The sequence below is a fragment of the Chaetodon trifascialis genome, chromosome 8, assembly GCF_039877785.1.
Source record: "Chaetodon trifascialis isolate fChaTrf1 chromosome 8, fChaTrf1.hap1, whole genome shotgun sequence".
Taxonomy (NCBI): Eukaryota; Metazoa; Chordata; class Actinopteri; order Chaetodontiformes; family Chaetodontidae; genus Chaetodon; species Chaetodon trifascialis.
Genome location: NC_092063.1, coordinates 10,068,827 through 10,083,249, shown reverse-complemented (window position 1 = coordinate 10,083,249; position 14,423 = coordinate 10,068,827). Strand labels below are relative to the sequence as shown.

Sequence of the window (14,423 nt, the reverse complement as noted above, 5' to 3'; positions counted from 1 at the left end):
CATTATATACCTACGGAGGCCAACAAGATGAAGGTGGGAAAAGCAGTTCAGAGAAAAACTTCCCACAGTGACCCCTCAGTGTTTCCATACACAGCTGTTTCAGTACATGAGTAAATTGTATGAAGTTTGTAAGTATGAGAATTTTATCTACCACAATCAATTATAGGTCCAGTGTCATTCTGATCCAATGAAGTTCTTAGCAAATGATAGCATGCTAATATGCTAGACTAGCATAGGGAACATTGTGAGTGTTAGCGTGCAGATGTTAGCATTTGGCTAATAGCACCACTGTGCCTGAGTGCAGTCTCTCAGAGCTGCTAGCACGACTGTGGACTCAACATGGCTGGAAATCAGTGGTGAAATGGGCTGCCCAGTCAAAGTGAGGTATCACGATCTGGCAACCCAAGTGTTGCTATTGTTAATAGTCTATAACTGGTTTATAAAGCATTACTAGATGATCAGTAAACCATTAATGAAGCCATTAGTTACGATTTCTAAGATATTTCTGAATGGTATCTCAGACAGCGGTACCCAACTCTATACAGTATTTCACATTATATCTGCAGAGTGTCAGCATGAAATATTTGTGTAGCCAAACAGATGCATGTAAATTATTTCCTATGTCTGCAACACTCGTGCATGTAGTTCACTGTAGTGTAGTCTTAATCCAGAGTACCAACCATGCCAAACAGATGGCACAGCCACGTGCTTGTATGTCATGTACTGCAGGTAAAGTCTCTCTGGGAGCGTCGAGACGCCGTCCACTAATACAAAGCACAGTGTGTTTATCAAAAGGTCAGTCGTGAGAGATGTTTTAATTGAATCATTTTTAGCAGTGAGTCCTTTAAGATCAGTTTTAACTACACTGTTGTTTCAAAAACAGGAAGTGAGGGCATGTTGACTAATGCTGAGATGTACTAGGGTTTTTTTTGCTTTAAATACTTATCCAGAAATGAGGCAAAGTATGTCATTGTGCAATGTTATGAAAAACAAAAGCCCACAAATCAAATTATAAGGAAGAACAGATTGTTCCTCATTTTTATGCTGTGTTTGCTTTTACTTGCACATTTCCTCATTAGCCTTCGGGGCAACCTCTCATGTCAATCTTGTAAGTAAAGTGTATTTAAAAGCAAAGACTTCCAGCGTTGGTTTCTCTCCTGCAGAGAACAAAAGCTCTGTCAGCAGGACAACCGCCTTCTGACGCCTGAGGCCGAAAGGGCCAGGAAACAGGAAAGTGACTGAAAAAAAAATGCGAGTTTGGACGCTCGTTGTTTGTAGCTGTGACAAAAACCAACCTTGAATCTAAAGTAGCTGGCACACGCAAGGCAGAGAAAGCTTTATCTAGCTTGTATCAAGTTACAATGGCAGGCATGCCATGGAGTAAACATCCTAAACACTATGGTGAAGTGATGTTTATAATAATTAATGTGAAGTCATGTTAGTTGAAGGTCTTAATCATGACTTTTTTCAAACTTTGCTGTTCATGTGAAACTGCGAAAATATTTTTTGTAGTTTTTTTTTTTACTTACATTTGAAGAATAAGGTTTTATCTCTAAAGCCAATCTCTAATTTGTGTCTTTAAGCACCAATCAGCACCACACAGGACCCCACAGGACGACCAATCAAGTTGAATACACAGATGATGCTAGTCTGTTAGCAAGAGTTGATGTACTCAAAAGTAAGTGAACGTTAGTGTGTTTTTTCAGAGACGACATCAGTGAAAGACACATTTGTAATGAGGGAATCTGAGAACATTTCAGGTTCACAGTTTTGATTTGACGGCACTGATGACTCTGCAACCATAGAAGCTGATTAGGGAGCAGAAAAGAGACCAGAAGAAAAAAAATAGAACAAGGAAAGAAAACATCAGCAATAGAGAATCAGGTCATGTGACCACATGTTTTCAGGTCTAAATCTAAAAACATGTAGTTAAATTGTTGTCTGAGCCTAAAGATCTGATATTATAACTCTCATCAGTAATTAAGATTTTGATTTTATGCACTAAGGTGACACTAACTCACTGCTTTCTGTAAACTCCTTGTCTACCGAGAACCTTTTAACTTCAAGGTCACGATGTGTCATCCTCTCAGCACGTTTGATGCAGAAGTCTGCCTGATTGTTTACGTTCGTGGAGCTCAGGAGCCGGAGGTTGTTGTCCTGAATAGATTTAGCTTAGTCTTTTGTTAGAGGTCTGTCTAAGGGCAGACCAGTCACATGGTAACGGTGTAATCCTGTCTCTCATGCAGACGCTGTTTGGGATCTATCTGCAGAGCTGGCTGTGTTCTCAACTGGCAACCTTGTGACTCACCTCAGGTGGAGCATTACATTGCACTATACACCAACACACAAACAAGACTGACACATGATGAAGGACAAAGTGTGCACTCATATTGGAAGAATAAAACTGCAACACAATGACCTGCACCACAGCATTTCATGTACTGTTCCTGCTCCTGTGATTTGCAGATGCACTGGCCAGATATATTTACTCATCTTTCTCAGAGAGCCCACCATCTTCGACAAAGCTGACTAATAAGACCCCGGCTCACTTGCTTCTCTGCGTCCTGGGTGCTAATACTCCAAGGGAACACGTAAGGCTTAATCCCATATTACCGTGGCTACGTTAAGTGTAAGCATCTGAGTGTCACACACTTCCAAGAGGAGCCCCCACGCAGAGCTGGGAGATAAACAGAAATCCTGGTTAACGGCTTCATTTGGTGTTTTTGAAACTTTACAGGCATCCTCGGCGTGGTGTTTGCATAGCATGACGGTGGAAAAGTGGGGGAAAGTGACTGCTGGTTGCTGAAGCTCTCTCATTTCAAGACAATCCTATAAAGAGATCCGCTTGGCGGGAACTTATCATGCAGTTTAGTGCGCGTGTTGTCTTTGCTGTGCCATTTCTTACGTAATGGCTGGCCAGGACAAACCTACTGGCTCAAGCCCTAACTCTCCCTAATGAAATGTAAACGCAGGCGTTCTGTAGCACCAAACCAGGGCTGGGACTAGAATATACATCCAAGAATAATACATCTATATGCAGTTCTTCTGTCAGTATCACACAGCATTGCTTTTTTTTTTTTATGAATGTTGAACATGGAAAGATGAAAGTCGGGTGTTAGAAGGAGTAAAGGGGTTGGACAGAGAGCCAAAGCTTTTCAGGTCAGTCTCTAGCTAAGTATGGGCTTACCACTCTCTCTCTCTCTCTCTCAGGTGGTAATCCCTAACTAATTGCAAATTAGGATATTGGCAGTGACAGCAGGAGTGAGTTATGTCTTCCTTCGCATGTGAGGACATATCAATACACACCGACAAGGTCGCAAATGTGCATGTCCGTCCATCGCAGAACACAACAATCTTTAAGACAGATGGATTGAACTTCTATAATGTTGGAGCACAAGAGAGTTATTTCTGTGTCTATTTTGCATTCATTTCTTTATCTTCAATTTCATTTTGTGGCCTTTTGAATCAATTTATGACCCAAATATTCCCATCTCCCTTTCTTGTTACTCCACCTTTCTTTTATGGTCTTTTCCTCATTAAATGACTCAGAGAACTGAGCAAGAATTCCCACATTTGGACTGTGTAACTGTGCAAACTGCAAATAAGTTACTTGAACTACAAGTAAAAGCATTCAAATGATATAGTATGTGACTGTCTAATTATTACTGATGCATTCATGTGTAAACAGCATTTTAAATGTGCCGCTTTATGGACTGTTTGATATATATGTACGTGTGCATGTAAAATCATAACCTGCAAAGCAGTAGGTGAAATGCAAGTACATTTACTCAAATACTGGACTTAATTACGATATTGAGGTGCTTTTACTTTATGAGAGGATTTCAGTTTTATGCTACTTTTATGCTACATCGAGTCTACTACACTTCAAATGAAAATATTTTATTTTTTACCCCACTACATTTATCAGACTATTGTTGCAAAGTAATGCAATGTAACGAGTAACTATCACTGTTATGTACAATGTTTACTTTGTGAAAAGAAGGGAAGCACAAGTACAAAGGAGCTTAAAGTGTTGGACAACCTGCAGCCTTTTCCGTCTGTTCTACATGTATTGAACCCTACATGAGAGCCACATATAGAAAAGCATCATGGTAGAGATGAGCATGTTTGTTCCTGGAAAATCAGGCAGACAGATGGCATGAATGACACAGCCCTGCATGTTCTGCCTGCGTCACCCAGCTAGCACCTGAAGTAAACCTTCATATTGAAACAGCAAAGCCTGAATGAAAGACACCACCAGCATCAGCTAGAATGGACGACCAGAGAGATTTTAGATGCTAAAATGCAAAAAAAAAAAAAAAAAGAGAAAGAACAAGGAAAAGGTAAACAGCAGGGCCAAACCCAAACTCTGTCCTCTCAGTAGTGCTCTTTCTTGTCTGTCACTACAGTCACTAAAATTTTATGTATTTATCGCACTGCATGCCAAGGAGTCAAACCAACACCTAGATTGATAAACACCTTTATTGTTAGGAGGGTAAAAAGGACAAGCAGAAAATGGAGCTGTTTCGTCTGCCATTCGTCTGCTAGATTTTTGCCCTTGAGGAGACAGAAGTCACAGTGACGTCTCAATGAGTCATGCAGTGGCAGAAGCCAAGAGATTTTACCCTTTGCTGCCCTCTTCAACATTGTTTTTTTCCCTGCAAAAACACATGGAAATCATCAAGGCATGAAAATGTTTTTTAAGGACCGTATGGGACACATGACAGAAATATGAGTCATAACTTTGACGGAGAAAAAATTAAATATAACTGTTTCAGTACAAGTCAGTGTCTTTTATAAAGGAAAGCATGCCAGTGTGTTGCAATAGATGGCAACATATCAAAATATGTAGCGGATAAGCATATTGATGAACAGCACGCGTCACATTAGATTAATAGGTGCCATCCGAAAGCAGAGGATGCAGGAATTTCATGCCGTTATTCATGTGACTCATCTAAATCATATAATTCATGGCAGCTGAGCACATTTAAAATAACACTGTTAGATTTTTGTTATGTGTTTTAATAGGTTTCACTTGTAAATTTCTCAAGAAATAACATCGCAAAGGGCAAAAGGACAATCTGATTAATCGCTTGACAGGCTGCAAAGAGTGTTTTTGCCACTGAGCCAAGAAACACACTGGCCATGAGATCTAAATAGATTTACTCATGTTAACTGACAACAGAAGAGTTGTGCAATCAAGGTGGGGGAGACAAGAGTCTGCAGCCTAATGATGGCACTAGATGAAATGTCAGGATCATCAGTTTTTACAAATCCTCCAGAGGGGGGCATGATTGTGTGTACCGAATTCCATGAAAATCCATCCATAGTTTTAGTCAAAACTACAAACACGAACCCTGTGGAGGAGAAAAAGTCAGGGGATAACCTGAGTCATTGGGATTAATCCTCTGGGGACAAATTTAGCAGCATTGCATTGAGTAGATGTTGAGATATTTCACAGGATAAGTGAGAACTCTGGCCTGGTGGCACTAGAGGGATGATCAAAGTCAGCCACATTCATCCTCTATATCTACAGCAAATCCATGGCAATCACTGAATAGATGTAGAAATAACTCAGCAACAACCAAGGCTTCATCCTCTGGGAACTATGAACATCCAGTGTTCACAGATACCAGGCTTTAGTCTGTCCCGCTCTGGCTTGAGGCCAGTTTAGATGTTTACAGACACTGAAGGGGAACTAACTGAGGCACCAAGCGTCTATCATAGAGACGCTGGTTTGACACAGTCTCCATGGAAATTGAATAAAGTCACTGTGGAAATTAAATAAAGTGATGCGAAATAGAAGTTCTTCCTGTACAGAGCATAAATATCCATTTGTCCTCACAGTGTGTCGTCAATCTGAAGCCCAATAAACTGGACTTTCTCACCCAAGACCAAACCCACACCGAGTTGCTTAGCAGCAGCCATAAAGCATTCGCAAAGGAAGCTTGCTGGGGTAATAACTAATTGTGCTGTTTGTCTTTTTCAACATGTAAGCCTTCAAGACACTGGGCGGGAAGCCAAGGGTTTTGTTGTCTGAGGGATGGCCTTAGTGTTTCGGTTGAACTGCTTTCTAATGTGTCCTAACAGCAGCTCTGCTCCACAGTGACTCCCTGTTGAGATTTGAGCTTACCCACTGCTTTGAACCTCAGGGCTCCATTAAGGTGACGTACAGCTTTGTCTTTACCTCCAAGACCCTTTGAAATGAGAGTGATGGAGCCAACAGGGATGGTAATTATACACTATGGTGGAAGTACACTCATGCACACATGCACGCCTTTAAATCACTGCTTACATGTAACAGTGCCTCACTATTGACTGCCCCTCTTCATACCTTTGTGGATTTGTGATGAACGAGTGAATGAAAAATGGACAACTGTCGAACGGCCCCATTCAGAAAATGTTCCCATGAATTCAGAGACCCAGATGAAGCACTTATGTGTTTCCCACATTGCATGAAGAGGTGTGTTTTCCTAAGAGACAGTCATTGTGTGTGCTGAAAGGCAGCGCATCACGAGTGATGATAAGCTGAGAAATGGCGCCATCTCTAGGTGCCTTCCTACACTTCATCTAAAAGGTAAATCCAGGGAAATTCTTCCTCACATGCACACATTTATGCTTTTTTTTTTTTTTTTTTTTTAAATCAAATGATAAAACAAATGGAAGGATTTTTTTCCCCCACTTTGAATAAATGCTGAATACTTTAAGGAAAACTTAAACTGGCATCTGTGAGACTTTTTCAGATGTATTTAACAAAGTAAAATAATCTTTAAGGAAAAAAGAAAGAAGTTTACAGCTATGCAAGCAACGAGCTGTTGAAGCAGTACTTTGGTACAGCTAAATGCTAACCTCAGCATGCTCACATGCTCGCAATGACAGTGCTAACATGCTGACGCTAAGCAGGTGTAACCACGTTTGCCATCTTAGTTTAGCATGTTAGCATTCTAACATTTACTTTTTTTGGCTCTCATTTGTTTGGTTTTAATTCTACTTTTTTATATTTTAGTTTCCTTGTTCTTACTGTTTTAGCACATTATTGCCATTTGCTTTCGTGTTAAGCACTTTGGAGTGCATTTTATGTATGAACTGTGCTATATAAATAATGTTTATTATTATTAGTAACACTTAAGTGTAGTGGTACATTTTACATTATTATTTATAAGCAGCAATTCATGGCAATCTAGCTAATAGTTGTTGAGATAGTTCAGTCTGGACCAAAGTTGTAGACCGATCAACATTTTATGAAGCCACGATGACACACATCAAAAGTCATGAGATACACTGAATCAAACACTACTTGTTCTTGCAATACCACATTTAATTACCAAAACCAAGAGCAGCTATTGATCCATTTTTGTAACAGCAGGGTAAGACTGAGCAATAGATTATATTTTGAAATAAATAAAAACGAATAAGTTTCACTTGTGTTGGAGGTGGATTTTACATGCAAACAGTTTTTAAGAGCTTTATTTTCTTGTGCACACACTAGCTAAGAGAGGTTTGCTGTCACACACGGCAGCAGAAAATGTTTTTCCATTTTAGGTTTAAACAAAGGACAGAAAACGTTAGAGAGCGATAAGTCTTGGAATGTTAGGGGTTGAATAGGGAGGTGAAGTTCTGCCACCAAATCCAAAATAAAGGTTGCATGCTTCTGCACGTGAAATACATCATAAAACTATATTCTATGTAACTTCAAAATAAGGAGTTAGAGGTCAAAAGTTTTTTCTGGATGAATGAACAAATCTTTGACTGTCAGTACCTGACACGCACTGTTCAGCTCTCTTTTAGCATAAAACAATTTCAAGTTTGATGTGAGGGCTGGTGCTGACCTTACTGGGGCAAAAAGTACATCTTTAAAGAGCTTAATGACCAGCTAGTTTTTTCTAGCAGCTAGAAAAAGTGACTAAAATGAATTCATGCATGTGCAATTCAAAGATATTCTGTTGTAAATATATAATTCAGTTTCCTCAAATCCTTTATACTAAATATCTTTTGGCATTTCTCACTCAAAGAAACTTTAACAGCCAACGTAAAGAGCTTGCTCTGAATATGTCCCTGTTACCTCAGAAAATCCTTTGAAAATATATACTCTTTACAATATATTGTAAATAAAAGAAAACCTACAAACATACAGATGCGTATGTTTTTCTCACTACATGTTTACACCACCGCATCTCCCCTCCCAAAGCATCCACCTGATGAGCTTAAAACTATGCGGCAGCTGCAGCCACAAACCACCCCGACCGACCCCTCAGCAGTAAATATTAATGCTGCAGAGCAGCTCCTCCAGGGCCTCCAGTTTCTGATTGGCGTCCTCGATAGCGCTGTAAGCCTGCACGTTGCTGGCGATGTGGTAGCGGATGTCGTCCACCAGGGGGACGGAGTCGGTCTCCTGTCTGTCCTCCAAAGACTCTGCATCCTCTTTAATGATCTCTGCAAACTCAGCCTGCTCCACCAGCTGTGACAGACAGGTTAGACAGGTAACAGAGGTGTTAATTTGTCCTGAGGGGGCACTGAGAGTGGCTGACAAGAAAATCCACAACATGGACCCCACCACCTGGACACAACAACAAAATGTATTGTATGGCCTCAGAGGTCTGTCCTTTAAATGAACAGTTTGGCATTTTGGGAGATTCCCTTTTTTCCAGGAGATAGATGAGAAGATCGATATGACTCTTTTGCTTGTCTGCTAAATGCATGAGAGCTAGGGCATGGTTAGCTTAGCATAAAGACTGGGGACAGGGGGACACAGCTAGCCTGGCCTATAAAGGTCACAAATTTACATGTTAAATCTTGTTTTGTCTTATGGTCAGTTACCTGCTCACACTATTCTTGGCTATGTGCAATGGCTTTGTCAATGCTTCCAGTGTTTATGCTAAGCTAAGCTAATCACCTGCTGGCTATATTCATATTCAAGGTGCAGAAAGGAGAGTGGTATCGCTCTGCTCATCTAACTCTCGGCAAGAGAGCAAATTAATGTATTTCCCAAAATGTCCAACTGTTCCTTAAAGGAAAAGCCTGGGATCTGTTAACAATATCAATAACTGTACATAGAAAGAATGCATGAATCTGAAGTGTTGTGTGCAGCCCAGACACCCTCTCGTTACGCAGCCAAAATAAAGCCCCCTCCACCGTAAACACAAAGACACTCACCCGATCAATGATCTTGGCCATGAACTCCGCGCACTGATCCTCCAGCCGGGAGAGACGGAATAGCTTTGCCGTCTTCCACATGCAAACAACGTTGTCCTCACATATCGTCTTAGCGAGCGTCTTCCCACAAAGGCGCTTCAGCCCCGGCAGCAGATACATGTCAGCCACGGAGAGCACGTCAAACACGGTGTCTGTTGTTAGCTGGGCATTAAAAAAATTCAGTCAGCTGTCAGACAATGATGACGAGCATTCAACTAACATTAGTTGCCAAAGGGCTTTGTGTGTGTTCTGTGCTCCCTTCAACTTCAAAATTCAACCAATTTACCTCCAATTTACCAGCTTATTAGTTCTCAAGGGTGTGAAAAAGTGTTATTGTTATTGTGCTTTTTAGTGGATGTTCCCAGCAAAATACAGTTTAAAGTGAGGGAACAAGCTGGAACTCTAAGCTGCACTCTACATCATAAATCCCGCCCCTCCATGTTAGCAGATGGGACATGATTGAACCATGTCCCACTCAAAAATCAAACATTTTAAATGAAAAATGTATTTAATAAATTTGGTTTTAATTCATGACTTCAAGCTACCAAAAGGAACATCATGATTGACAGCTAATCCTAACATATGACTGAGTCGGGTGGCGCCATCCCCCGATCACTACTGCACCCACTGGCAGTGTTGGGAAAGTTCACTTTCTACATGAACTAGTTCAAAGTTCAGTTCACACATTTTAAAATGAACTAGTTCAGTTCATAGCTCATAATTTAAAATTCTGAACTAAGTTCACCGTTCCAAAAATGAACTAGTTCAGAGTTTTTTCCCATTTGTTGCTGCGAGCTATTACTTTTCAAAATTATTGCCACAGCCCATATAGAACCACAGACAGCAATTATTTGATCAGTTTTAACACTGTAACTGCATCAGATTTCATCTTCATATCCAATTTTGAATCCTTATCCAACCAGGGTTTACATTAGCAATGATGAGACAGCATTTGCTGCTTTAACGCTTTGCTGCTGTCCATTCAGTCCACACCAGTAGCAGCTGCAGCTTTCACCCCATGTGACTGAGGTGCGGATTTTCTTTTTGAAAGCCGGCGGGCAAAGTTTGCACAGAAATGTAAGATTTTTCCCATCCTCACCGACCTTGTCAAAAAACTCGTTCAAATGATCATACAACGCCTCCATGCTGATTTTAGTTTTGATGACGCATTTGGCAGTGTGACACTGGTGGCTGGTGTTGTTAGATTGGGTGTTTTTTCCGCTAAATATTAAGGCCTGTTTACGGTGTGTTTTAGCCGGGTTTTCGCCTGGAAGGCTCTATAGAAATCTGACACCCTATTGAGCGAATTTAACTGAGAGAGCGTGCTGTTCACAGACACCAGAATGAACGAGTTCACAGTAACGTTCATCAGGCAGTAATACAGTACGTTCAGTTTACGTTCACCCAAAATATGAACGAGTTCATGAACTATCGTTCAATGAACGCGTTCAGGCACAACACTGTGCACTGATTGTAGTTGCTTTAAGTTTGAAAGTGTAAATAATAAATTCCACATGTGGAATACAACAGAAAGAGCTCATCAGAAAGTTGATGTTATCATCAAATCATTTTAGGACAATTTCTAAAAAAATGAACACTTGAGCTGCATCTTCATGGCACCTAAACACACATTCTTCCTTTTTAACAGGCTCATGCCTCGAGGGGAAACCGGTTTGTCAGCCACAAACTGGTCCGTAAGGCTTCTGTTTCATCTTGTTTACGACTTCTGGGCTGGCAGAACAACAAGCAACTGTTTTTAATTTTCTCACTGAACGACATGTTTTCACCCTGATGAACAGCAGAACAAAATCATTTCAGACAGAAGCCGTGCACTCACCTCTGTGCCATCAGTGTAGATATAATACATGACGTGGATGAATATTTCATGGGAAATGTTGTGTAAAGTTATCACTGGGGTGCTGGGCTGGGACTGCAGCTGCTCTCCTTCACTGAAGTGGTCCTCCAGCAAGGCTTTAAAATAATCACTACGTCCACAGAAAAAGGCCTGGAGGCAAAGACAAACATGCAATAACATTGGAGTGAGAGGATCTGGCAGTTTTTGTGTCACTGAGGAATACTGTGTATTTTGTAATTCGAACCTTGTGACACAAGAAATCGTAGCCGTCGACTCTGAAGCAGATGTCAGGATAAGTGGGGAAGTGGTCCACTCTGTTAAAGGGAAGTTCACCAAATCCAACCTGGGGATAATCAACAGAAAATGTGGAGTCAACATGGGCTCATTAAGACTGTTAACGCAGCAGGTGTAGTGTGAGCCATGTCCTCACTCTTAGCTCAGGGGGAAGTGCGCAGTCTGCTAGCTGAGCAATCTCCTCCTGAAGCTGGCAGCTGTGAGACTCCAAGCTGAGAACCTTCACACAGACTCCTGGCTTGTTGAAAACTTCAGTATGAGGAGAGACATGGAAAAACAACAGACAAGACAGACATGATTGACGTGAGGCTAAAAGCCAACCCAAGCTCCAGAAGAGACACTAGAATTAAAATGCATTTTGGTATTTTGAGACTCTTTGATAAGCTGTGTGTTAGAAGTGTACAGTAAATGTGCACCAGGAGTCCTGTCTTACCAAATTTATACACCTGCTTGCATGTATTGTCCAGCTCCTCGATGAGATTTGCCATTTTACACTGTTTAGCAAGTCGTCTGGAGTCCTCAACAAGGCTTACATCAATATCCATTCGTCCTATAACATTAAGAAAAAAACGGTAAGAAGAGAGTCGGGGCTGTTATACTTTTTTCCTTTAGGGGACTACACACACAGTAGACTAGTATGAGCATGGTGGTCTGCCAATGTCTTTCTTGATTTTATTATTTTTGGCTAATTTATTTACAGTGATATTTTGCAGATACAAGATTTGTGTTGTGTTTCCATTTAATCCAGAATGGTAAAATGATGTGGACTGAATTTTCTTGCAGTCTTAAAACTGTGGAGTGGACAGAATATCTGCAGCTCTAACACACACACACACGCACACACACACCTGAGTAAAAATACTGCAGGATGGCTCCAAAGGCTGCAGGATTGACCTGAAATCAAAACCAATTTTACCCACACAGATATACACAATATGCCTGTATTGTTGTGTATCAGAAATCCCTCAACACACATCAACACATAATTCATTAAATTGATATCTACCAAAGGGTGTTTGAGGGTGATCAGGTTCTTCCCTTTCCATTTGGTCTGAAACATATGCGTGAAGTACTCCGAGCGTGCACTGAGGACACAGCGGTGGGCTGTAAATATTTGTCCATGAACCAAGAACTTCACGTCACTGTGTTGACCCTGCTCCAGCAACCTAAAGCAAAAACACAAATGTTTGGTTTAGGTGGAGGTGTGCAGGTTTGCAAGCAAGCCGTAAAGGTACTACACTGTGCTCGCTGCACACTACAAACTACTAAAATAGATGAGAGTGAACTGCTCCGGAGAGGAATTAGATCATTTGCAGCAGTGGCCAACAGGCACTCGAGCCTTACATGTGCAGAAAGTAGTTAAAGTCTTCCCGCTGCATGGCGCGGATGCCGACACGCTTGTAGTCTTTGAGCAGGCATCGCACAGAGTCATTCAGAGAGCCGTACATGCACCTCTCGCCATCAAACGTGTTGGCCTCACACTTGGCACCTGAAGGCAAAGATAAGAGAAAGAAACAGGGAGATTATAACAACATCAAACTACAACAGTTTTACAGTTATATTTTTATTATGTTGGCATTGCTTAACACACATAAATCCAGCCTTACCACTCGCCACCAGGTACTGGACCAGCTCCTCATGGCCACAGAGACTAGCGTAATATCTGAGAAACAAGAGCATTCACATTTTAAGCTGTTACAGGAGCCACATGCCACAGAGTTAAACTGCTTGCCTAAATGCTACTCACAAAGGGCTGCTGTCCCATTTATCTCTTACATTGAGGTCCACATCTCTTTGTTCAACAAGGTACCTGGGAGGAGAACAGAGACATGTGGTTACAGCGCTTTGACATCACATCAGAGCGGGATTGCACACATCTGGATGGAAGATGGAAAAATGGGTGAGATGCACTGTTTACACAGCTGCATGCACATTACATGAATTAGGATTAGTCATTACACAAGGCCTGTGTCTGATGGCCCCTTTGATCAACACTACATCCATTGAAAGGCTGATATTTTGCATCAAGATATCTCCTGTACCCTGCAGGGCTGGAGAACTGTACTTTCATAGTTTGGGAATTAGCTGCATGGTTAAGATAGTTAAGACTTGTGTTGTCTTGTCTAATGACTGCTCCAGCAGGTCACACCCTTGCAGGGGGAGTGTCCTCCCCCAGTCTACACCTCAAGGCATCCGACCAGGAAACCTAGCAGCACAGTAACTTTATCTTACCTACGCTGCGTCGGGAAACCGAGGAGCTGACCTACAGACGCTGGCAAAGACAACCAGCTGGCTCATCAAAGCTAATGTTAGCAACCCTGCCTTCCGTGTTTACCTTCAGTGTTTTTTTCTTTTTACAAAACAATTCAGGTAGATTTGTTTTCCTGCAAGACAGCAGCCCACAGCTGGTCACATAAATGACGGCTAATGTTCTGTGGGACGTGACTGAGGTAAACAGGAAACCATGCAAAGCATATTAAATGAGCTTTTAGCGAAAAGGCAAAGACAACCGAAGCCAAGGCAACATCACGAGCGTTTATTTACCTCACTCTACAAATGTCGCCCTTTTTGCAGCTAATAAACAAATCGTGCACATCCATGATCCCCGCGGTGTTTTCGGTCCTCTGAAATGCATCGAAAAGGCCTGTCTACCGGACAGGTGAGCGATGGTTTGCTGTGGCTTCAGAGATGGCTCGGTACAGGCTGAGAAACTTTGCTCGCCTCGCAGTCAACACCTTCGTGCACAGTTGTTGTTGTTGTTGTCAGACTAGTCGGGTCCTTTTGAGCGAAGGGATCCAGCAGTCACGTGACTGAAGTGTTTACTTCCTCTATCGTAGAGAATATCGGGAAACTGAACGCTCCTCAGAGGACGGCAGGTGTGTATTACTCTGTTCTCATCCAATGAAGTTAAGTGCCGATTTATTTTTGCATCTTATGAATATCTACCGTCTAAAGCAAAATTTTACAAGTTTCTGTTGTTTCAAACCGAAAGTATGTAGCTTACAGGAGTAGCAGCTAAACGACGGAAAGCCTGAAAAACGGAGTACACTTGAATGCAGCATACGTCACTGTGCTGTCACAG

At 41.5% G+C, this 14,423-nt stretch overlaps 1 protein-coding gene across 1 annotated transcript; it reads right to left on the bottom strand.

Moving 5' to 3' along the window:
* Positions 1-7,297: 7,297 nt before the first annotated feature.
* On the bottom strand, positions 7,298-14,388 carry abtb1 (ankyrin repeat and BTB (POZ) domain containing 1). Its single transcript, XM_070968000.1, has 12 exons — positions 13,886-14,388; positions 13,089-13,151; positions 12,949-13,004; positions 12,686-12,830; positions 12,348-12,507; positions 12,190-12,235; positions 11,775-11,891; positions 11,478-11,590; positions 11,292-11,390; positions 11,030-11,197; positions 9,154-9,354; positions 7,298-8,458 (listed from the first exon to the last, which is right to left on the bottom strand). Exons 1-12 carry the CDS (start codon positions 13,939-13,941, stop codon positions 8,252-8,254), a joined length of 1,431 nt encoding a protein of 476 aa, XP_070824101.1. The 5' UTR covers positions 13,942-14,388; the 3' UTR covers positions 7,298-8,251.
* Between the last annotated feature and the right edge of the window lie 35 nt (positions 14,389-14,423).